General features: G+C 37.7%; 1 protein-coding gene across 5 annotated transcripts in view; it reads right to left on the bottom strand.

Annotated features, from left to right (window-relative positions):
* Positions 1-22363, bottom strand: part of WRN (WRN RecQ like helicase) — a 60780-nt gene extending 38417 nt beyond the window's left edge. For 3 of the 5 annotated variants that reach the window (XR_014025099.1, XM_081317544.1, XM_081317546.1), the window contains exons 1-14: positions 22295-22338; positions 21529-21723; positions 21309-21414; positions 20558-20673; positions 17513-17658; positions 17129-17277; positions 14537-14686; positions 13082-13154; positions 11347-11461; positions 8897-9254; positions 8347-8421; positions 6042-6156; positions 2692-2767; positions 1417-1484 (exon numbers count right to left, since the gene is read on the bottom strand). Coding sequence is in view for 4 of the 5 variants with exons in the window: in XM_081317544.1 (XP_081173670.1) it covers positions 1417-1484; positions 2692-2767; positions 6042-6156; positions 8347-8421; positions 8897-9254; positions 11347-11461; positions 13082-13154; positions 14537-14686; positions 17129-17277; positions 17513-17658; positions 20558-20673; positions 21309-21383 (1516 nt within the window). In the remaining variant the exon portion in view is untranslated. Of the gene's footprint in view, positions 1-1416; positions 1485-2691; positions 2768-6041; positions 6157-8346; positions 8422-8896; positions 9255-11346; positions 11462-13081; positions 13155-14536; positions 14687-17128; positions 17278-17512; positions 17678-20557; positions 20674-21308; positions 21415-21528; positions 21724-22294 lie in introns of all 5 variants that reach the window. The other 2 variants (XM_081317547.1, XM_081317545.1) reach the window with 2 other exon arrangements.
* Positions 22364-22688: the final 325 nt, after the last annotated feature.

Here is a 22688-nt window from a genome sequence, read left to right as displayed (position 1 = left end):
TGTTTACAAAGTTAACCACTTTCTTAGTTCACACAACAGATGAAGCTACAAAAATATTATCTATGTTAATACTGATTAAATTCTGCAAGATGTGTAAATGCATGTTTATGTCTTTACTTGATCTGATTACATATATTGTGTGATGGGTTCAATGTTACTCAGTGAGCTTCCATAGCTAAAGGTCAAACAGATTTTTATCTCCCTCGGCCAATATTATAAATGCTACACTATATTAATTCTTTTGTTGGACAGATACAGCAGGCATAAGAACTCTCCATTCTGCCAGGTTAGCCCTCTAGCCCTTAAGATCCCACCTGAAGCAGAAACCCAAATCTTCCAACAGCACAACAACATCACTTGCCAAGCTACCTAAAACTTATCTTGGCTGCTCCATGCCTTGTCTGCAGTCAGAAACCAGGAGACTGGGCACTTAAAATAGTGATAATACTTCAAATACCCACATATTCTCCAACAAAGTAAAGCACCTAAGTCAGTTGAAGATGTTCTATCCAAAGAAAAATAAGGAGAACTGGAAGAAAAAAGAGTTCGCAGAACTTTGTGCCACCCCAAGATCCTTTCAGGCCCCAAAAGTTTATTATTTCCTATTAAATTTTGCACAATGTTTATTTCTGACTGCAGTTTTTTTTTCTTTTCAGAAAGGCCAACCAAGAACTTTTATTGTGCAAAAGGGAGATAAGTGAAGATTAGCCAATATTTTTCCCGGCAGTGAAAGGAACCTTATCTTATGCTTATGCTCCAATAATTTTATGATACCCAACAGCGTAAACAATATAAAAATATTCCTGCAGTTCCTTTTCTATTAGGAAAAGCATCTACTTATACAAGTACATCAGCAAATCACCTTTATAAAGTTTTTAAGGATCATTTAAACAATAATAAATAATAATAAACAGTTTTTAAGAAGAGACTGGACAGCCATTTGTTTGAAATGGTATAGGGTTTCCTGCCTGAGCAGGGGGTTGGACTAGATGACCGCCAAGGTCCCTTCCAACTTTATTATTATTGTTGTTATAAAACTTTTATTCATAAAACATGAAACTCAGTCAACTGAACACTCAAACTGACTGGCACTAATGGTTGACACGGGTTGCTGCCAGCATCCTAGGTATCAACCAGGTATCTCCTTAAAATGTAAGATGTTCCGAGTAGCGCAGTTTTTTGTAGCTTTGCTTTGTAGCTTTTGTACGTTGTTGGGTATCATAAAATTATTGGAGCATAAGCATAAGATAAGGTTCCTTTCACTGCCGGGAGAAACATTGGCTAATCTTTACTTATCTCCCTTTTGCACAATAAAAGTTCTTGGTTGGCCTTTCTGGGGAAAAAAACTGCAGTTTTTTTAAAAATTATTATTGTTGTTGTTATTATTATATTCCAAAACAAATCTATATAACTTACCAGTTGCCATAACAACTAGATTATCTCTTCTTTCTTGCAAAACTGAGGAGATCACTTTCCACTGGACCCTTGAAATGAAGGAAAAACCATAATAAAAATGTTCCATTTTAGCTGTAACCCCTGACAAAAGCTGAATCTCATAACGGGACTGCAAATACAGATGCTTCTTTTAGTGATTAATTGTTGATTTCCTTTTCCACATACAGGTATTCCTCACTTATTGACCTTTCATTCAGCGATGAAAGTTACAATGTTACAATGATTTAAAAAATAACTTTATGGCCCATTTACAATCTCTACAGCAGGGGTCTCCAACCCCCAGTCCATGAAACTGGGCCACGCAAACAAGTGAAGCCCCATCTGTGGGATGCAGGCAACATGCAAAACCACACCCCCTCCAGTCCGCAGAAAAACCTTTGTCCACGGAACCAGTCCCTAGTGCCCCAAAGGTTGGGGGCATCTGTTCTACAGTGAACCTCAGTCATGTGATCGCCATTGCAGTCAGTATGTGTTGTGGTATGACTGACCTATTGTTTTTCCTCCCTTTCCACTTGCAGAACAGAGATTGGAGAGAAAAGGACTGCAAGAAAGTAAGTAGTTTTCTCTCCTACACAATCATGCCAGCATCGTGTTACACAAAGGCCTTACAGAAGAGAAGTCTGTGAAAGATTTTGAAATCTCCACAAAGTGGAGAGATTGGAGAGAAAGAGATTTTAAGACAGTACTATAAGCTCTTTTGTAGCGCACCTGTGGCTGCAAACGCCGGGCTGCAGTGTGATTGCCTTGCTTTCCATGGGTACAAGATAGTAAGTAGGCACTTGAGCATTCCAAATGGTTGGAAGTGGTTAGGAAGCAAAGATCAAAAGTGTAAAATTGAATGCTCTTGTCTGTTTCCAGCAGAAAGCACTGTCGTGGTCGTGTGATTCCCCACTTAGTGACTGCTTTGCTTAGCAGTTCCAATTAAGTGAGGACTACTATATATATCCTGAATATAAATATATTTTGTTTTATGCTGTGCAATTTATACATCTGCTAGAAGAATCAACATCTTTGAGGCAAAACACCCAAATATTTTATTTAGAAGAAAGACATGTTTATTATTTTCTCTTTAAAATGAGAGGCACATATTAAATAAGCTGAAAATGAAGTGAGAAAGGAGGCAGATAATATTTTCTGGTTTTTCTTTATGAAACAGATTATCTTAAATTCACAGTTGTCTTCTTTTTGGAATAGTCTTTTAACCTATTTTTTTTAAAAAACAACCATACAACTTACGGTTTAAAACTTGAGTGACCAAAATACATCTTGAGACAAGCAATTTGCTCATTGCTGGGTTTAGGCAAGCTGGAATCTTTGGAAAACAAAAAACAAAAATATTGAGATAGAGAAAATAGAAAAAAAAGATAGCTATAAAACCAGTTCATGTAAAGAGGGTATTAAAGATTTAAATTTTAAAAAATTAACTAATAATTTTTAAAAAATGTTACAAGTACTAAAATATTAGCTTCCTGTCACAGGGATATTATTTAAGAATACCAGATACAGTACTTATAATACAAGAATATAACTAGAGGTTAAAGACTTTTAAATTCTTTCCTGAGACAGGGCTTCCGGTTTTGCGCAGTAGCACAGCAACCAAGGGATCGTGGGGCTCCACACCCTATAGCTGATTTTTTTCTGTTACGGGACTATAAATGGGCCTAAAATTGCCCCAGAGAAGCGACAAAGGAGGGGAGCCCCGCCAACCGTGGAGAGATGGCGGTTGATCCGGTCGTTCGGGGAAAGCCCTCCAGAAACCAGCAGAAGAAAGGCTAGCTTCACTCTAGAGTCTAGCCCAAGCTACAAGCATCCGAAGCCAAAAAGCACTAATTAAAGCTTGATCGAAAACAATGTGTTTGGAACTGGGAAGAATATTGATTCTCTCTCTTCTACTTGATAATTGATTTCCTGGGGGGGGGGAACCCAAGAAGCAAAAATCCTCTGAAAGTGAGAAGGTGGGGGACTCTTGCCCCACCCTCCCACAGAAGGAAGCGGTGAATTAAACTTTTATGTGGGACAGAAATATATTGAAATGAAATGAATGTAAGACTTAAATCTGGGTAAGTTTGAAACTGGTGGAATTTGTTAAGATTTTTGTTTTAAAAGATGATAGATGAAAACAGAAGAAAGAAATTGTTTGTTTTGAAAACTGAAAAAACAAACTGGTGCTGACATCTAGTGGTGGATGAAAATATACAACTATAGTTGCTCTAATACAGGAATTGGCAAAAAGCCCAGAAAAAGATAACTTGTTTTTGTGACCTTCAATGTCTTAACTACACAGAGAACAGCTGCAACAAAGAAAAGAAAATATTTTGGGCTACCTACAAGGCGAGAACTATAAACCTTAAAAAAATGACCTTCCTGGATTATAAATACTTATTGAACTGTGATTCTAAAGCTGTTTGCAGAGAAAGGAAAACTTTGACTTTTGGCTATCATGGAACATCAGAGATCTGCAGAAAGAACATATCATGAAAAAAAAAATACTTTCCAGAAGGAAATGTATGCTATGTTGCACCTGATTCAAACGACAATGATTTCAAACCAAGAGGAAATTAAAAACAACTTTGAAAATATAAATGAACACATGTTCAATTTAACCTTACAACAAAAAACCTCTCAGAAAATAAAAATAGAGAGCAATCAGATAAAGCAGAGAACGGAACATGAACCAGAGGAAAGAGATTTAAAGTTGGAACCCAACAATGGAAAGAATTATGACTTAACCCAGGTAAAGAAAAACTTGCAGGAAATATCGGACATAGAAAAGATAACCTATACATCAAGGTTGCAAAATAAGTCTGAGGACAAGAAAAAAGATTCGACAAAATGGATTATAGAGCTCTCAGGAAAACTACGATAATTTGAGAGAGAAAAAATGATAAGAGAAATTAAGAAAGAAAGAAAAAGATTTTCAATGAACACAAAAACATCTTACTGGATTTGTCTCCTGTACCTACAATAACATCCATAAGACCATGGGAAGACTTTTTGGTCCAGCGGAGCATACTGATTAGGAAAGATGTTTGGCAAAAAAAGAAGAAGAAGAAGCTAAAGTTAGAATTAAGAAATTAGATGATGGGATTTATCAGATGGAATATTTAAAGATTAAACACTTATTTGAATATGGTTAAAAAAATAGAAATTTTTTGGATATAAATGTATTTTAGTTTAAGAGGGATGGGCCCCTCAAGTAACATAGTATTTTTTTCTTTTTTAAACGATATGACAAATATAAAGACGTTGGGATAGTTTATATGAGGGAAATGCTTAGATACTTAAGTGTAATTGATCTTGAAAAATTGTTAAAAATGTTCTGAATAGATTCAAAAGATTAGATGATTGGATTAATTAGATGGAATTTTTAAAGATTAAACATTTGTTTGAATATGATTAAAGAATAGAAAATTTCTGGATATAAATGTATTTTAGCTTAAGAAGGACATGTTTCTCAAGTGTATACTGTTTCCTTCCTTTTTTCTTCTATTCCTTTTTTGGTTTTTTTTAAGATATGCGAAATGTAAAATTGTTTGGATGGCTTGTATGAGGAAAAAGACTTAAATATTTAAGTGTAATTAACTCTGAGAAAATCTTAACTGGTAAGAATGTTTTGAACATTGTGGGGAAAACAAATCTAAATAAGAACTTTGAAAACAGGATTTATGATGAGGTAATTAAGATTATTAATTAGAAAAGAAGCTTTATATTGATGTGGTTGTTAAATGTTAGAAAAATATTTATATTCAATTGTTATCTATCAAAATACTAAGAAATGTACTAATTTAAGGTTGGTAAAAGAGATTATTATTGGAAGAAGGGAAAATCAAAAAAGCTACTATGTGGAATTATAGAAATTAACTGTTATTGTTTTTAAATATAAACTCAGACAACATGCTGTTTACCAAATATTAAGGTGACTATGTAAAAAAATCAATAAAATATATTTTAAAAAAATTATTTCCTCAGAAACTCAACATAGATGTTTAATTTTCTCACTGACAACATGAAATTTAAAACTGGTTTAACTTGAGTGCATCAAATCCATAACTTGCTTAAAGTTTTTTGAGCACCAACAGTGACTGGGATCATATACTACATTAAGCCATACTGTTAACTCACAAAATTGTTTTGGCTAAGGCTCATTTGCAAACAGAATTAACAAATAAATCAGAGGCTGAATTAGTGTATAATGCTAAGCTGGAATATTTTTTGAACTCTGGTTGTTGAAAACATAGCATCCTGTTTCACCGACTATTTTAAAACATTATGAGTGGATTCAGATTACACAAACCCCAAAAAACATTCTGGTTAACTTTATTGTGAACCAAGCCATAGCAAGGTTAGCAATGGTTGCTTATCCTTCTCTTAAATTCTATACAGCAGATTCCTCATTTCTTACAAAACACTGCTTTTCAAATATTCCCCTTGGCCACTAAATTTTAAAGTCTCCTTCAACAATCAGAAGTACTTGAGAGGATCTTTAGAGATATGCCTTTTCATCTGTATATATATATGTTAACATAAAGAAGTACAGATACTCTAGTGTGGTGATATGGAACTTTGGATCACAATTTAATATTTACCCCAACTTTCCTCTTCCTCCTCAATGCCCTCTTCTCCTTCATCCTCTGCAACATGGTCACTTTGCTTCTTTAAACTCCCCAGGTTAGAATTCAAATTGTCTGTGCCTTCTAAAGACTGGAGCAGAGAAAATGAGTTAACATATTTTGCATCTTCTAATCTAAAAGAATCAGGGGTAGACAAAAGTTCTTTTTATTTTTAACACAGAGAGATCCTAACTACATTAGCTACATCAAGGTAACGTTACTTTATGAATATAATTTGTGAAGACCTCATATTACTGTAAAAAGCATGGGAGAGTGAGAAGCAAATCTACACAGTAATCCCCCTTGATTGAAAGGGATTTTATTTCAGGCATTTATTAAAAACAGTTGTCATGGTTCCAACAGATGAAACTCTTCAGAAGAACTTGGAGGCATCGTTTACCTTAAAGAATCTTTTATTCGAGAAACAAAGTATCGGCAATACATAGTCCAAACCAAAAACTAAATTCCCCTCCCCTGGATACAAAAGTAACAAAGCACAATTCCCTCCTCCAATAAACAGTCATAAATCACATTCCCCAATTAGCTTGAAGCCTTTCTCCTCAGCTCTCCAGCCCGCCAAAACTCTATCAACTCTGGGCCCAATGACCTTTGGTTCCCATAGCTGAATTATTGTTATGACTAGCTCAGGGGTCAGCAACCTGAAACAGTGAAAGAGCAACTCGGAACTGGTTCCCTCACAAAAGGAAAAACTGCAGAACAGGGTTTGACTGAAGAGTGGAGACAAGGCGAGATATGCACCTATCCTGCATATTTGAATTGATTGGTTGAACTTTTTAGTCCCACTTTTTTTTGGGGGGGGGACTGCACATGGCAGAGGACTGGGAGCCGCAGGAGATGGCTGAAAGAGCCGCATGCGGCTCCGGAGCCGCGGGTTGCAGACCTGTGGACTAGCTGGACTCCCATCCACATTCCCCCTCCCAGCATCAACTAACTCTAAAAGCAGTAGTGAAAAATGGCTGCATTTCCATCTGTTGTCAAAGCAAGAACATCCGATGTTAGCAGCATTGACAACAGTATTAATATCTATTTTTATTGAATGTCGTGAACAGTGTTAGCTTATTAAAACAAGTCCAGTTTTTATTTGTAACATACAAGTCTGCTCCCCTAGCTTTTTCCTTTCAGGCTTTCTCTGCTGTGGCCCCTGCCGTATGGAACATTTTACCTTTCAAAGCGAGGTCAACTCCATCTCTTCAATATTCTGTAAATCCCTTAAGACCTGGTTAGGATGCTTTCATCATGGTTAATATCTGTTCTCTCCTGTACCTGATGGCTTATATTTTTAATAATGACTTTTATATTTTTAATGATTGTTTATACATATTTATATATGGCATGGGACCAGGTTAAGGGACGCGGTGGCTCAGTGGGTTAGGACGCTGAGCTTGTCGATCAGATGGTCGGCAGTTTGGCGGGTCGAATCCCGAGTGCCGCGTAGCAGAGTGAGCGCCTGTTACTCGTCCCAGATCCTGCCAACCTAGCAGTTCGAAAGCACGTAAAAATGCAAGTAGAAAAATAGGGACCACCACGGTGGGAAGGTAACAGCGTTCCGTGCGCCTTTGGCGTCTAGTCATGCCGGCCACATGACCACGGAGACGTCCTCGGACAAGCGCTGGCTCTTCGGCTTTGAAACGGAGATGAGCACCGGCCCCTAGAGTCGGAAACGACTAGCACGCATGTGCCGGGGAACCTTTACCTTTACCTTTACCTTTATGGGACCAGGTTACCCAAGAAACTCTCTCATTCCAGTGGGATTGGCCCACCCCTTTCATGCTAGCAGAAGGGGCATGCTGTAGACCATATCAGTCAAAGAATTCTGGCTGATGGGGTCCAGAAGAGCCTTTTCTGCTGTGGTTCCCAATCTCTGGAACACTATGTCCACCCTTTTGGCCTCCTGGAAGGGCTTGAAAACCTGGATCTGCCAGTTGGCCTGGGTCCTGATAGGGGCATGTCATACTGGAGGTGGTTAATGGACTGAAATAATATTCCACCTCCATCCTGTGAACATTTTCCCTCCAACTTTTGATGATTTTTAATCAATGTTAATATCAATATTTATTATTTTAATTTCATTGTTTTTACTTGTTTGTAAGCTGCCTATACGAGATGGGTGGCACGTAAATTTAATTAAATAATAAATAAAATGCATTATTTCATTGTTGTATACCACTGAGTTATTTTTTGTGAGATTGATAAATAAATAGCAAGCAACTACCAAGAAAGGAAGGAGAGAGGGAGCGAGGGAAGGAAGGATTTAATTTACCTTAAGCATTTCCATTTCAAGTTCATCATCACTTTCCATGGCATCATGATGATCACCTTCTACGGATTGTAAATCCTAAACAGAACAGTGCAAATTGGTTTTTTTCCCTTCTTTTTAAATCCCAATGGTCTGTTCCCTATTTTCTAATACAGAAAAACATAACTTTTCAGTGGGGGAAAAACTAACAAGTAATCTGAGCTTAAACCATTAACATTTCTATGCATAATAAAAATGTGTAAAATGTGTAAAACCACAATAATGTATAAAACTATATTAACATTTGTGTGACAGGAAAGCTTCTGTTTTGCAGATGAGCAGCTTGAGAAATAGGATTACAAAGCCCATCTGATCCTAGCACAATCTTAGGATAGGAGAAACAACCTGTTTCTTCACTGCTGGACCAAAACTGACTTTCTCTAGACTTGGCAATCTTAACATACAATATTTTCTTAGCTGTTGTTATCACAGCCAAAATCTGGAAAAAGATCAGGTTGTGGATGAATTAAACATCACATCTTTCCACAAAAGGCAATTACCTATACAGATTTACCTCAGACATACAAGTTGCTTCATGTAGCATTTCTTCCTCGGCCTGACGTTCCATCATTTGAAGTTCATATTCAGTTATGTCTAGTGACATTAAGAATTCTTTTTCTGTAGATTTTTTAAAGATTGTGTCTGAAGCATCCTCTGAATGCTCTTTCTTACCAAGTTCTTCTTCATCTTTTATATGGGGGTTTTGAATACCAGCTATTTTATCATCAATATCATTGCAAATTATTTTGGAATTTAATTTAGATACTCCATCAGCAGCATTTTCCAGCTCCACTTGGCAATTAGATTTAGTAAGTAATATGTTCCTTAGAGCTTTAATGTTTTTTGAAATATCAGCCAATGTTTCTGTTGCACTACAGAAAAAATATGAAATGAGTTATTTTATTTGAGAGTTTGGAAAAAATTCAGAGAAGAGCAACTAAGATAATCAAAGGCCTGGAGACTAAAACATACAAAGAATGGCTGCAGGACTTGGGTTTGGGTTTGACTAGTCTAAAGAAAAGAAGAAATAGGGGATACATGATAGCAGTATTCTAGTATTTGAGGGGCTGCCACAAAGAAGAGGGGGTCACGTTATTCTCCAAAGCACCAGAGGGCAGGACAAGAAACAATGGTTGGAAACTGATCAAAGAGAGAAGCAACCTGGAATTAAGGAGAAACCTCCTGACAGTGAGGACAATTAACCAGGGGAACAGCTTGCCCCCAGAAATCGTGGGCGCTCCATCACTGGAGATTTTTAAAAAGAGGCTAGATAGTTACTTGTCTGAGATCGTATACTGTAAGTTCTTTTGCTTGAGCAGGGGGCTGGACTAGAAGACCTCCAAGGTCCCTTCCAGCTCTATTCTATCCTTATTTAAACACTCAAGATAATTTACAATATTCAAAAGAAGAGTGCCATAATTAAAAAATTAAAATTAGTAGAATTGAAGCTCAAATAATAATTAATGATTTGATGAACAAAGTATGTCTTTATAATAACTTATTTTTGTCTTTTCTAAACCACTGTCCAATTGGCTTCACCGGATGACCTTTAGTCCGTCCATCCTTTTGAAAGGAAGAAATTTTTTTCCCCGTTTACATTCTCCATTCAATAATGATGCTGCATTGTACACTTGTATCCATTAATTTGTCTTTTCTAAGCAAAGGCTCAAAGCTGTTCAAGTTTCCTGATCACATTTATCTGCCCTCTTTCACTTTTCCAGTTCTTTTTCACATGCAGAACCCAGAACTGAACTCTGTGTTCCAGATGTAGACATACCACAGATTTGTACCACATTTGAGTTTTCACTTCAATCCCTTTCTTAATGTTTCCTAACATAAATTTTGGCTTTTTCACAGCTACCATAATCCAAATTGTTATTTCCATTGAACTATCCATTCTGACCCCAAGATCCCACTTTTGGTTAGTTTCAGATAGTTCAGATCTCATCAGTGTATATTTGAAATTGGGGCAGGAGTTCTCTTAATATACGCCATTTCATTCTTACTTACTTAAACTGAACATCTATTATCTGTTTGTCCATTCATCCGGTTTAAAACAATAATTTAAACTATTTTATCCCAGAAGACTTGGTGAAAATCTTTATGGGCCTGTAGCCATCTCCACCTCAGTCGCTCTGGATTCAGGAGAATGGACTTGCTCACGACTACTATTTCACTCACCTCAAACTTAGTCTTTAAAGCAAGAGATCACACTAAACTATTCTTGTTTACTTGTTTTCTTTGTTTGCTGATCTCTGTCGTAACCTCAAATCAGAAAGCAAGCAAAATACACCAAATCTCCACAAACTACTTCCCTCAGATAAATACCACTGCTCCCATTCATTCTCTATCCATGAGTTTCAGGCAATTCTAAAAGAGTAGAAAAGGAGGGACTGGGAGTTTAAGAGGGTGGCTGAAAGTACAATAGAATACAGTATAAAGAAAGGCCTATACATCTATTTATTATTTCTAATGGCCGCCCAGTTCACTGGGTAACTTTGGGTGGCTTATAATTCTCAAACAATACTGTAAAATGTTTAAGCCCAATGAAAACAGTACAAAAACACATACTTATATATACAGCAAAAAGGTAATTATCCAGTTTAACAGTAAAACCAAGAGATGGGGCCCTTAACATATTTAGAGCTCCAGGCTCAAGTAAAGTTCCTGTCCAAGCACAGAAGTCACTACAAATATGGAAACTCTGTACACCAGACATGTCAAACTTGAGACGTCACGTGACGTCACGCAACGTATCGAAGCTTTTTCTCCATTGCCGGCAATGGGTGGGTGCGGTTTTGGGATGACGCATCCGGCCCGTGGGCTGGCAGTTTGACACCTCTGCTGTACACTATTCTTTCAGTTATACCCATTGAAATAATACAGTTCTGTTACTACAAGAATGTACTGAATTAAATATTCTTATTCATTGGTACTGATAAATTAAAATAAGCAGTATCTAACCTTTGAATATGTGTAGATTGATCAAAAGTGGCAGGAACACAATGAGCCAAATCTAGCACCTCCTTAGACAAAGAGGTCAATTCATTTTTAATTTTACTCGACAGCAACATTCCATCTGTTTAAAAAAGGCAGAACATTTCACCAACTACTATAATTCATCTGGGTTTTAAATATTGAAATGGCACTTAATTAAGGAATTAAATCAGTCCACTTGTCTTTTAAAATTTTCATCTGGCTCCCTAAATTCAAGTTCATTTATGTATTGTTAAATGGGACTATACAACCTTTGGATTTTTAAGGGATTTCTATCGTGTTTTCTGCAGATGCTACTGTAATTACCTTTGAACTCTATTCACCAACATCTGCTCTATTTATTCATTAGTACATTCATGAGAACCGGTTTGATGTAGTAGTTAAGGCATCAGACTAGAAACCAGGAGACTGAGTTCTAGGCCCACCTCAGGCACAAAGCCAATTGGCTGACCTCTGGCTAGTCATTTCTTTCTCAGGTCTAAAAAGGAAGCAATGGCAAATAACATCTGCAAAATTTTGCCAAGAAAGCTGCAGGGACTTATCTAGGCAGTCTTTGAAAACTGGATATGACTGAATGGAAGATAAAAAAAAGTCATAATAACCTCTATGATGGATTACTCCATTATTCAGAAAATTCAGTGAAAATTCATATAAAACAAGATGCAAAACACCATGTTATCCACTGAACTCCAAATTAATATATATATATATATATATATATATATATATATATATATATATATATATATATATATATATATATATATATATATATATATATATATATATATATATATATATATATATATATATATATATATATATATATATATATATATATAGGGACGCGGTGGCTCAGTGGGTTAGGACGCTGAGCTTGTCGATCAGAAGGTCGGCAGTTTGGCGGGTCGAATCCCGAGTGCCGCGTAACAGAGTGAGCGCCTGCTACTCGTCCCAGCTTCTGCCAACCTAGCAGTTCGAAAGCACGTAAAAATGCAAGTAGAAAAATAGGGACCACTACGGTGGGAAGGTAACAGCGTTCCGTGCGCCTTTGGCGTCTAGTCATGCCGGCCACATGACCACGGAGACGTCCTCGGACAAGCGCTGGCTCTTCGGCTTTGAAACGGAGATGAGCACCGGCCCCTAAAGTCGGAAACGACTAGCACGCATGTGCAGGGGAACCTTTACCTTTACCATATATATATATATATATATATATATATATATATATATATATATATATATATATAGAGAGAGAGAGAGAGAGAGAGAGAGAGAGAGAGAGAGAGAGACCTAAACTCATGAGAGAATCATGTCTTGAAAAATTTAGGCAGTCTCATGTGTCTGTAATATTTTTGCCATACTTTAATTTTCAAAAAGTTTATTTTCATCATCGGAATCAATTTATGGCAAGATGAAGACCTCTTCACAAAGGTTATGGGCTGTAATCTACCCTATCTAGAGCTGAGAAAGAATGACTGACCCAATATCACCTAGCCAACTCCTAATGCTTAAAAGAGGGAAATAATTTGAATTACTCCACTCCTAGTTCAGCACAATAACACCTACATCATGTGGCTTCAATAGTGTGTGCATATAGAAATCTGAATGGATGTGTACATGCATATATGCATCTACCCCCATAGTACTGTGCAATTGTGCCTGCTATATGAAAAAGTTGCTGTTCTCAAATTTAACTCACCTGTTTTTAAACAAATATGCATCTGCTTATCATTACTCAAATTTATTAGGTTTTGGTAAATAAGGAAGCCCGCCTATAAAAACAAAAAAATAAAATGGATAAGTTTTAATATAGGGGCAATAAGGACATCTTCCTTTCAACTTCAAAGATCCAGAACAATATTTTCTAATCTCCAAATGTGCTGGCGACTTCAGTTCCCAAATTCCCAATAAAAATGGCTGAAATCTGGGAGCTATGGTCCTAACATAGCTGGGGAAATCTGGGGAATCTGAAGTCATCAATCCTGATTATTTAAAAGAAAAACATCCTCAAAGTTATAAACACAGAGAGAGAAAAAAGTACCTAATATACACAGTAGAGAATCAGTATAAAATGGCACAAACATGGAATTTCCAGGAAAGGCGTGGCAAAATGGAGATAACTCTGCAAAATCAGAGCCCATGACTGTTCCAAAGACTGAGGAACTGGTGAGCACACTGGCTCCTTGGGACCTCTCTGGATAAGAAGAGGATGGGAGATCACCTACATGTGCTCCGGATGGCTGCTCCTCATAGGTTTAAGAAGGTGACACCAGAAGATGACAAGATTACCCATTTCGCCGGCAACCATGGCAAAGACTATTAAAAGTTAATGAGCAATTTCAAGAACTGATTAGAAAGTGAAGACAAACTTCACTTTCTAATCAGTTCTTGAAATTGCTCATTAACTACTCCTAAAATATTAGAGCAACAACTTTGACTTTAGAGCAGGGATCTCCAACCTGTGGTTCACGGCCCGATACCAGGCCGCGGCCTCTTGGGCACCAGGCTGCGGGAATGGCTGGCGAGTTTGCGCACGTGTGCCCACCCACCCCCTCGTGCTAGCACCAACATGCAAGCACTAGCAGCCCCATTTGCGCATGGGCACTAGCGACCCATTTGCGCACATGAGCGGAAGCTAGCAGCCCATTTGCACAGGCACTGGCAGCCCGCTTGCACATGCATGCAGGTGCTAGCGCCACCATGCATGCGCCTATTTGCGCAGGCACGTGCAAACATTTCCCTGCTCCCCCCTTTCCCTCCAGACCACCAACCCAGAAAGGTTGGTGAACTCTGGTTTAGAGCAACAACTTTGACAACACAAGGTAAGACTGCCTTCAGTCCTGAATGAAAGAAAATTTTAATCATAAAAATTTAAAGAATTTGAAATAAAGAACAAAAAGCTAAATAACATTTTAAACTTAGAAAGCTATAAACAGTGGCAGGTTTTTCTCTTTCTGGTAACTATACTTTAATGGTTTAGACAGATTCTGGGATTATTTGCATAGTAAATATGGAAAATTAAGATTATACATACAGTCAGAGGCCTTTTTCCATATCTTAGTTTATAACATTGAGATATAGTCAAGTAAATAGGCCAAAGCAAGGTTTTCAAATTTAATATAGCCTAGAAAAATACAAGCTTCTTTATACGTACATATGCATCTGTAGCTGCATACAGCTTTTGGTCCTCAGTTAATGGAAAGCATTCCCAGTTGCCACAGCGGACCAATTTGTCTTTCACAAGCTGTTTGTGGAATAGGTGTTTGACAAGGCCATTTAAGCTCCATATCTCCTTACATTTTAGCTAAAAATGAAATTGCAACAATAAAGCATAAATTACTTCTGAAACATAGTAATACTGACCCATTTGTAATAAAACTGACAAAATAAGACCATTTTATTGGTAAATGTAAGTCTATATTCAGGGCACAGAATACATCTTTAAGCCATTTTTTTATTTTGCTAAATGGTTACAGTAACAGCTTCCATAATAATGTTGGCACCAAAAAATCCATTAGCAATACCAAGCAAAGGTCCACCAATATGTGACATACCTCTAAATTCGGTAACATATAAATGTAACTTTCAAAAAACTATCATGTTGAGAACCTAAATCTAGGTACATCTTTTTTCAGATAAAGGCCATTCAATTTGGTGGAACATACGATACAGTACTTGCTACAAATTCAAATTATCTTACTATTCCAAAATCATAACATATATTACAGAAATGAAAAATAAGGAATGCAATAATCAGATTGAAAATTAATCAATGTTGTGTGTCACAGTAAAAGCAGAGATCCAGGATATCTTATTATGGGATATTTAGTTCCCCTTTTCCAGTATATTGCTATCATTATACAATGATTTTTTCTGATTAACAGACATTTGCTCTCTTGCATAACTATGTTGCATTCTCCCCATACTGAAGTTTCTGGAACCCAGAGACATTCAAGTTTCTGGGTTCTATAATCTCCCAAGACTTGATATGGACACCTAACATTAGAACCATCATTAAAAAGGCACAACAAAGAACGTTCTTTCTGCATCAGCTCAGAAAATCCAGACTGCCCAAACAGGACAGACACAGACTTCAACGGATAGTTAGGACTGCAGAAAAAAACAACTGGAACCGCCTGCCTTCCACTGAGGATCTGTATACTGCACAAGTCAGAAAGAAGGCTGAGAAAATATCTACAGCCCCTCACACCCTGGACACAAATTGTTTCAACTCCTCCCCTCAGGTGTTCTGTACCAGCCTGCTACCGGCCCTGCAGAAAAGGCAGGGACAACCCTTCCACAAACGGCAAGAGGCTGGAATACGCTTGCCAAATTTATTGCAACAAAAACAAACAAGACACGAACCAAGAAACAGAAGCTTAAAGAAACATGAACCATCCGAGCGGTTGCCTTCAGCAAACCAGCCCTCCCAGACATTCCCCTTATATAGAGTTCAGGGCGTGGCTTCTCTCTCCCTCCTTCCGAGAAGCCCCATTGCCTTCCTCTGTTTACTCCTAATTGACTGCCTCCTGCGTCGGGCGTCCTTGAACAGGGCCAGCTGTGGGTCATCTTCATCCACACTGTCACGCTCACACAGCTGGGTCTCCATGGTGACCAAGTGGGAGGGGCCTGCCTGAGGGCTATCATCAGCAAGATCTTCAACCCCCTCAGCAAGGTCTTCAACACCCCCCTCCTCCTCTGAGTCGTCCGACCCAACTGCCGAACCCACAAGCTGACCCTGAATCACAACATCAGGATGCACTGCATGCCAAAACAACTAGACAGTTTTCCCCCCTCTGCCATCACTCTGCTGAACACCTAATTCCCACAGCACTGTCTTATGTCTAAGGATATTTACCCACATACCGTGTTTCCCCGAAAGTAATCCCCCACCGAAAGTAAGCCCCAGCTTGATTTTCAGGGGTGGGCCTAATATAAGCCCCCCCAAGAAGTAAGCCCTAGTTTGGGGTGAGGGCAGAACTTCGTGAGAAGTTGGAATCGATTGATTGACCTTTTTTTTCATCCCCACAAACTTTTCTTTCCTTGCATGCAGCGGCAGCGGATCGTGAAGGAGAAACGGCACGGGGCTGGAAGTCAGGTAAGGAAAGAAATGCAATTCCTGGGGGAAGCGAGGGCATCTGGGCGGTGGTATGGCAAGCTCTCCAGCTCCACGGGGAAGGGGCAGATGGCATGGGTGCTTACTGCAGGACGCCCGCCCGTTTCACCACCCTCCCTCCCCGAGCCTCTGACGCTCCACCGCTACTTTGGTCGGCCTGGCCGCCGGCCAGCACAGCCACCCTGGGGCTGCAGGGGCTGGCCTGGCACGGGAAGGGCACACGCCTCGCCTGCACCGGTACTGTACCTGGTCCGCCACCATGCTCTCGCTGCTGTGTTGCTTTTTCACCACATGCATAGACCCACACACACACCCGCACACTCACAGCCTAATGGTACTGGCAAAAAGTAAGCCCTCCCCAATAGTAAATCCTAGTGCTTACTTCGGAGCCCAAAAGAAAGTATGACCGGGTCTTACTTTCCGGGAAACATGGTAGTAGAGCTGTATTACAATTATCCTTCTCATCTTTACTACTACCTTCTCTTATAGGTATCTTATATTACTTTGTTGTTTGCATGTACACTGGGAGCTTATGTACTGGAGACAAATTCCTTGTGTGTACAATCACACTTGGCCAATTATTCTATTTCTATCACTTCTACTTTATTTCTATTCTATTCTTCTAATTACCTTTTCATTAGCAAGGTCAGCCAAATCGACAAGATTCTCCAGTTTGATTTCAAAATCTCGCATCAGCTTCCATTTATCCCCTTCAATACCAACTCCAGCTTTTCTAATAGTGTTATCTTCAAGCAACCTTTTCAGTCCCACGGGAAAACCTGCCGGGGATAAAATATGAGCACAAAAATTATTCATATAATGAAGCTTATAGGGTAATTTTATATCGATCTTAGCACTCAGGACTTTATAGGCCTGACCCACTCTTGCTCCCTGGAATCTGCTCTCTCTCTATTATAAAATAAATATTTGAAAACAAAGGCAAATTACCGGTAATGCAAAAAAAGGCATCCTAACATCTATCGTGCTTAGAGATAAAATAAGAATAGTACTGACTTGTCATAGAAGAGATATGAAATAAGTAGCACTTGGTTTCGGATTCGCATAACTGGACTAAGGCAACTTTTCCTTCCTTCCCTTTGGCATAAACGGCCGGCCATTCAATGTCAAATCCTAACACAGCTCCCACAGGCAAGGTAATGCTGCAAGACATAATTGTATCTGAGGCACCGTAATATATTAATACAAAGCAATAATACAACAACAATACAAACCATCATTGTCAAATGAGAAATTAAATAAGAACATGCATTTCCTTCCTTTCTCTCCTTTTGAGTAAACATGTTCTCTCTTCCTCTTTATTTTCTTCCACTATTATTTAAAATTACATGATCGCTTTCAATTAATACTGATGAAATAATCCAAGATTAAGACAAAGAAGGGAAAGAAGGACTAGAGAGTAAAACAAGGGAAAGGAAAATAAAATGTGATTAAGACTGGAATCCAATTTCTAAATAACAATTTTTACATGTTATACCACCCAGAATGCATCACAAATTATTAGATAAAGAGCAGTAAGTAGAAACGTACGGCTGTAGTGATTATAAAACAAAAATCTAAAATACAAAGCTTACAGTCAAAAAAAGCAATATTTTTGTTTGACTCAGTGATTTGTAAAGTCTGTTCCTCTGTGCACTTTTTAATGATCGTCAAGGTTATGTAATATAAATTTATGTAAACATTTAAACTAAAAAGTAGCTGACCATTCCAAATACATGAGAAATTCCAAAAGCTTCTCTGGGGAAGTGCAGTAGATGACTTTTAATTCCCAAGTACTGCAGGTACCCATCCATATACCATATGTTAGAATGTGTAAATCAACCTATAATGATTTACTGTTATAAATGAGCCAGGCCACTCTAGCTATTGTTTTTATCATAAAGAATAAAATGAAATTCAATTAGAGTTTAACCCTTACATACAAGCAAATTAGTCATATTTTTTTTCCAACACGTGTTAGGGCAACTTCCCCCATTCATTTATTTTGCCAACACTCAGATAGCAATACCAAAATTTTATTTATATATGTATGTAGGGTACATTTTCAATAGTGTCAGTGGGCTGTAGATATTCTGTGGGCTGATATATCTTTCTGAAGCAAAAATCATAGCACTTTTTGTTTTACCTGTTTTTATATTGGTTTTTTTAATGTGGTGAATTGGGATAGGAGATATGGTTTTATGTGAAAATAAAATGTGAAGACGACCCAATCTACTTGTGGTTTATATTTAGCCTATGTCAGGTGTGTCCAACTTGCAGCCCACAAACCACATGGAGCCCTAGACAGCTAGTAACATGGCTTCACAAGATTGTAAATTTTTAACATTATTTGTACACACATGCATACATACACAAACTTTATCTTTTATATGCAGCCCAAGACAATTCCTCTTCGCTCACTATGGCCCAGGCAAGCCAAAAAGTTGGACACCTCTGGCCTATATGTTTGTAAGATTTGGGGAGACTGTTACGATTTTTATGCAGGAAGTGACATATATGTCTGAGTATATTTCTCTGGCCATCTCTTCTCATTTATTTTAATCTCTTTTATTAAATTAAAATTTGCTGTCGGGAAGGGTATGAGATTTGGAATTTATTCTGTTTTTAGTCACCTCTGCTTTATATTCAGGGAAAGGTAGGTACAGAAAGGTCATAGCTGAAATGATTTAAGAATTTCTGGAAAAAGCAAAAAAGCAGTCTTTGGGGATTTTTTTTAACTGCTATAGATTTCCACACTGTAGAGTGGTGTATGAAAACAAACTAGGAATGAACTAGAATTCCATATTAGGAGGCAATAAGCCCTGGTGAAAATAAGACAAAATGTATAAACTAACATCCAACTATGATTTCAAATTGTAGTTTGATGCTAAAATATAGTTTAAAGTATGAAATTCAGCTTCAAATAAAGCGTTAAGTAAACAAAACAATCCTGATATGGTATTTTGGCCTGGGTTATATGGAATATGAAACAAGTCAGAATGGAGACCATAAACCACATTTAAGAAAAACCCATCTACTAAATTTGGCCAAGACTCTGCAAGTTGTAAAGATTTTTTAAAACAAACAGGTCCTGACATATTATATATGAATATAGACAATGTGATTTGCTTTTAAATAAACTTGCATAATTTTGGGCACTAAGATTAATTTAACAATTTGATCTAATGCATTGTTGGTTGCTGATTAAACATACAATTTTTAAATTTAAAAAAAATGTCTCCAAACTGTATTTGCCAATATGAGGAAGACCCAGATTGTTGAGGATGATATTCTGACATTGTAAACTGCCCAGAGTGTGCTATAAAGCACTATGGGGAGGTATATAAATCTAAGTGCTGTTGCTTGATATTGGTACTAAGTCACTTTGTGATTAGGTTTAGCATGTCGTTCAGAGACCAGTACAGATAACCTCAGCAACAAATACTTGAAGGTCTGCCCTCCCCAGTTACATCTACCATCAGAGTGGGAAAGCAGGGTTTGTTGTAGGTCCCATATATACACTAGAGAAATACATCTAGTGGGATCATTTTACTGACAGGGAGTATGGGCTGAGGGTTTATGGGCTTTTGACTGTGGATTTTAAATTTTATAAGCTGCCCAGAATCAACATAAGATAGGCAGCCATATACATTTGTTTAATAAATAATAATAATCAAAATCACAGCTTATTTTTAGTTAACAAATTGTACTTATAGTTCTACATTTTGTCTGACCTGGGCACGGTCAACCATTTACTGTTGACGCCATTCTTGTTGACAAGTTACAAGCAGTTAATTTCTCCTTCCAATCACCTAATATAACCCTGGTTAATAGATAAACCCAAGGGCATAAATGTAAATAATATAAATGGACTGATTGCTATAAAAATGCTATGAATTACTATGAATAATGAAATATTCAAATAATCAAATGAAAACACACATATAAAAAACACTGATATATAGATATAGATATAGATATATCGATATCGATATAAATATAGATATATTACTTTGAAAGATTACACTAAAAAAGGAAAAATGAAAGTTTTCATTATCTTACAGAATATCTTCCGAGAGCAAGGAACAATCACTAGTATTATAGCTGTAGATGATAGAGCCGTTGTATTCTAAGAATGGAAGGTTATCTTCCAGGACACTCGGTTGAAATGAATTTTTCTGTTTCATAAAAATGTAAGAAAACTTGGTTTATAATTTGAAGAATATACAATGGGTTGCTAATATTAGCATACATAACATATTAGTCCTTTCCAACTTAGTAGAAAATATCAACTTGATTGTTAATGGTAGCCAAATGAGAGTTGATAAGAGAGTAATTTTAATATGAAAAAGGTACAAATTCTATTTTTAAAGCATATTAGTGTTTTGAATGTTGCTTATATAGATTAGGAGATTAACAAATAGATGGATCCACACACACTCTACCAAGAGAAGTTCTCAATTTATCAGAAACTGAAGAACACTGTAAAAATATTGCTAATAAAATCTATCTTAGCTAAAAAAAGAAATTACTAGAGCAAATACCCCCATAAGGACAATTTAAAAATCAATCTGAAAACATAATGATTGAAACCTCCCTGCAAAAATCAGTAATCCAATTATAAGTGGCCTTTTGGATATTCCTGCAACTCAAAGTATTCCCGTTTAATGTCATCAAGCTAAAAACAGAACTGCCAAGAGCCAAATTAGTAGTTCTGAAAATTTCCATGCAAATTGGAAATTTGCCCAGAGGAGTTATCATTTCCCATGCTTTAAATTATTATAAGAGCCAAGCATATATTCTGATTTTCTACCTTTTTGTCATCCACAGTATCTTCTCTGTTTGGTTCTGTCATCCATAGGGGAAGTTTATTTGATGGAGAATCCATGTTCTATCAATTTATTCCAAATGCACATGATCTGGAACAAAAGACATTTTTATTACCTTTCTTGGAACAATAAAAATACCTTAATTGCTAAAATATAGCATTCATAATAATTTTTCTTATTGTAAATTCATTCATGTTTTCTTACCCCCAGTAATCATGGCCGCTCCATCACTGGAGATGTTAGACTGGACATCCACCTGTCTGAGACAATATAGGTTCTCCTGCTCAAGCAGGGGGCTGGACTAGAAGACCTCCAAGGTCCCTTCCAGCTCTATTCTATTCTATTCTCATTGTAAATTCATCTTCAGCAGAAGGACACCTGTTTGAACATTCTCTTTCACTTCCGATAAGCAAGAATGAGAAAAATTGAAAGGATAAGAAAGTGAAGAATACAGCTATAAATAGTAGGTCAATCACCTATTGACCTGTCATCCAGAATGCTGGTTATGGTATAAATTGGTCTATTTTGAGGAAGAAAGAGTGTTCTGGTTGCTATTATTATATTTTTTTCCTGCCTTTTTATATATATAACTCAAGGCAGCAAATTTACCAAATACTACTTCCCCTATTTTCCCCCACAACAACAACCCTGTGAGGTGGGTTGGGCTGAGAGGGAGTGACTGGCCCAAAGTCATTCAGCCAGCTTTCATATTTAAGGCCAAGCAAGAACTCATTCTCCTGGTTTCTAGGCCAGCACGGCTAAGGAAAAAGAAAAAAAAATCTGTTCAGAAGAGCCTCTTCGCTTGGTTTTAATTGAAGAAATACACTGAAAATGACAAACAAGTGCTACTTAAGAATATGTAACGTGAGTATGGATGGCTAGTGATGCCAGGTAATTTCACATGCAAATATAAGCGTTTAAACAAAAGCTAACTATCCTAATAGTGGCGCTGGAAGTAAAAGAAACTCACCTCACCCCGAAATTCCCCCACCGCCCAGCGCCCTAGGAAAAAAGTTCTCTCTCAATCGCTTTCCCGCCAGACGCACGAGAAAATCATCATCCGTAGTCAACACTTATCGTCGCGATGAAAATACGTCACGAGCCGCCATACTCCTCCTCCCCCCCCCCGCCTTTCTTTCCGGCTGCTGTCAACTGTAGAAGGTGAAATGAGGTGAAGCGCATGCGCAGAAAAGCTTCCGCGCCCGCCAGCCGCCGGCAACGCAGGACATTCTGGGAGATGTAGTTTATAATTTTGGGAAGAAAGGTAGGCGGGGGGGGGGAAGACGGGTCGCTTCAAAGTTGGAGGGAGAAAAGGGATTCCTCTTCTCAGCCCGCCCGCCCGCCCGCCCGGTACGCTGTTTTTT

This window comes from Vipera berus (genome assembly GCF_964194415.1).
Source record: "Vipera berus genome assembly, chromosome: 2".
Classification (NCBI taxonomy): Eukaryota; Metazoa; Chordata; class Lepidosauria; order Squamata; family Viperidae; genus Vipera; species Vipera berus.
This window is presented reverse-complemented; position numbering and strand designations above follow the sequence as displayed.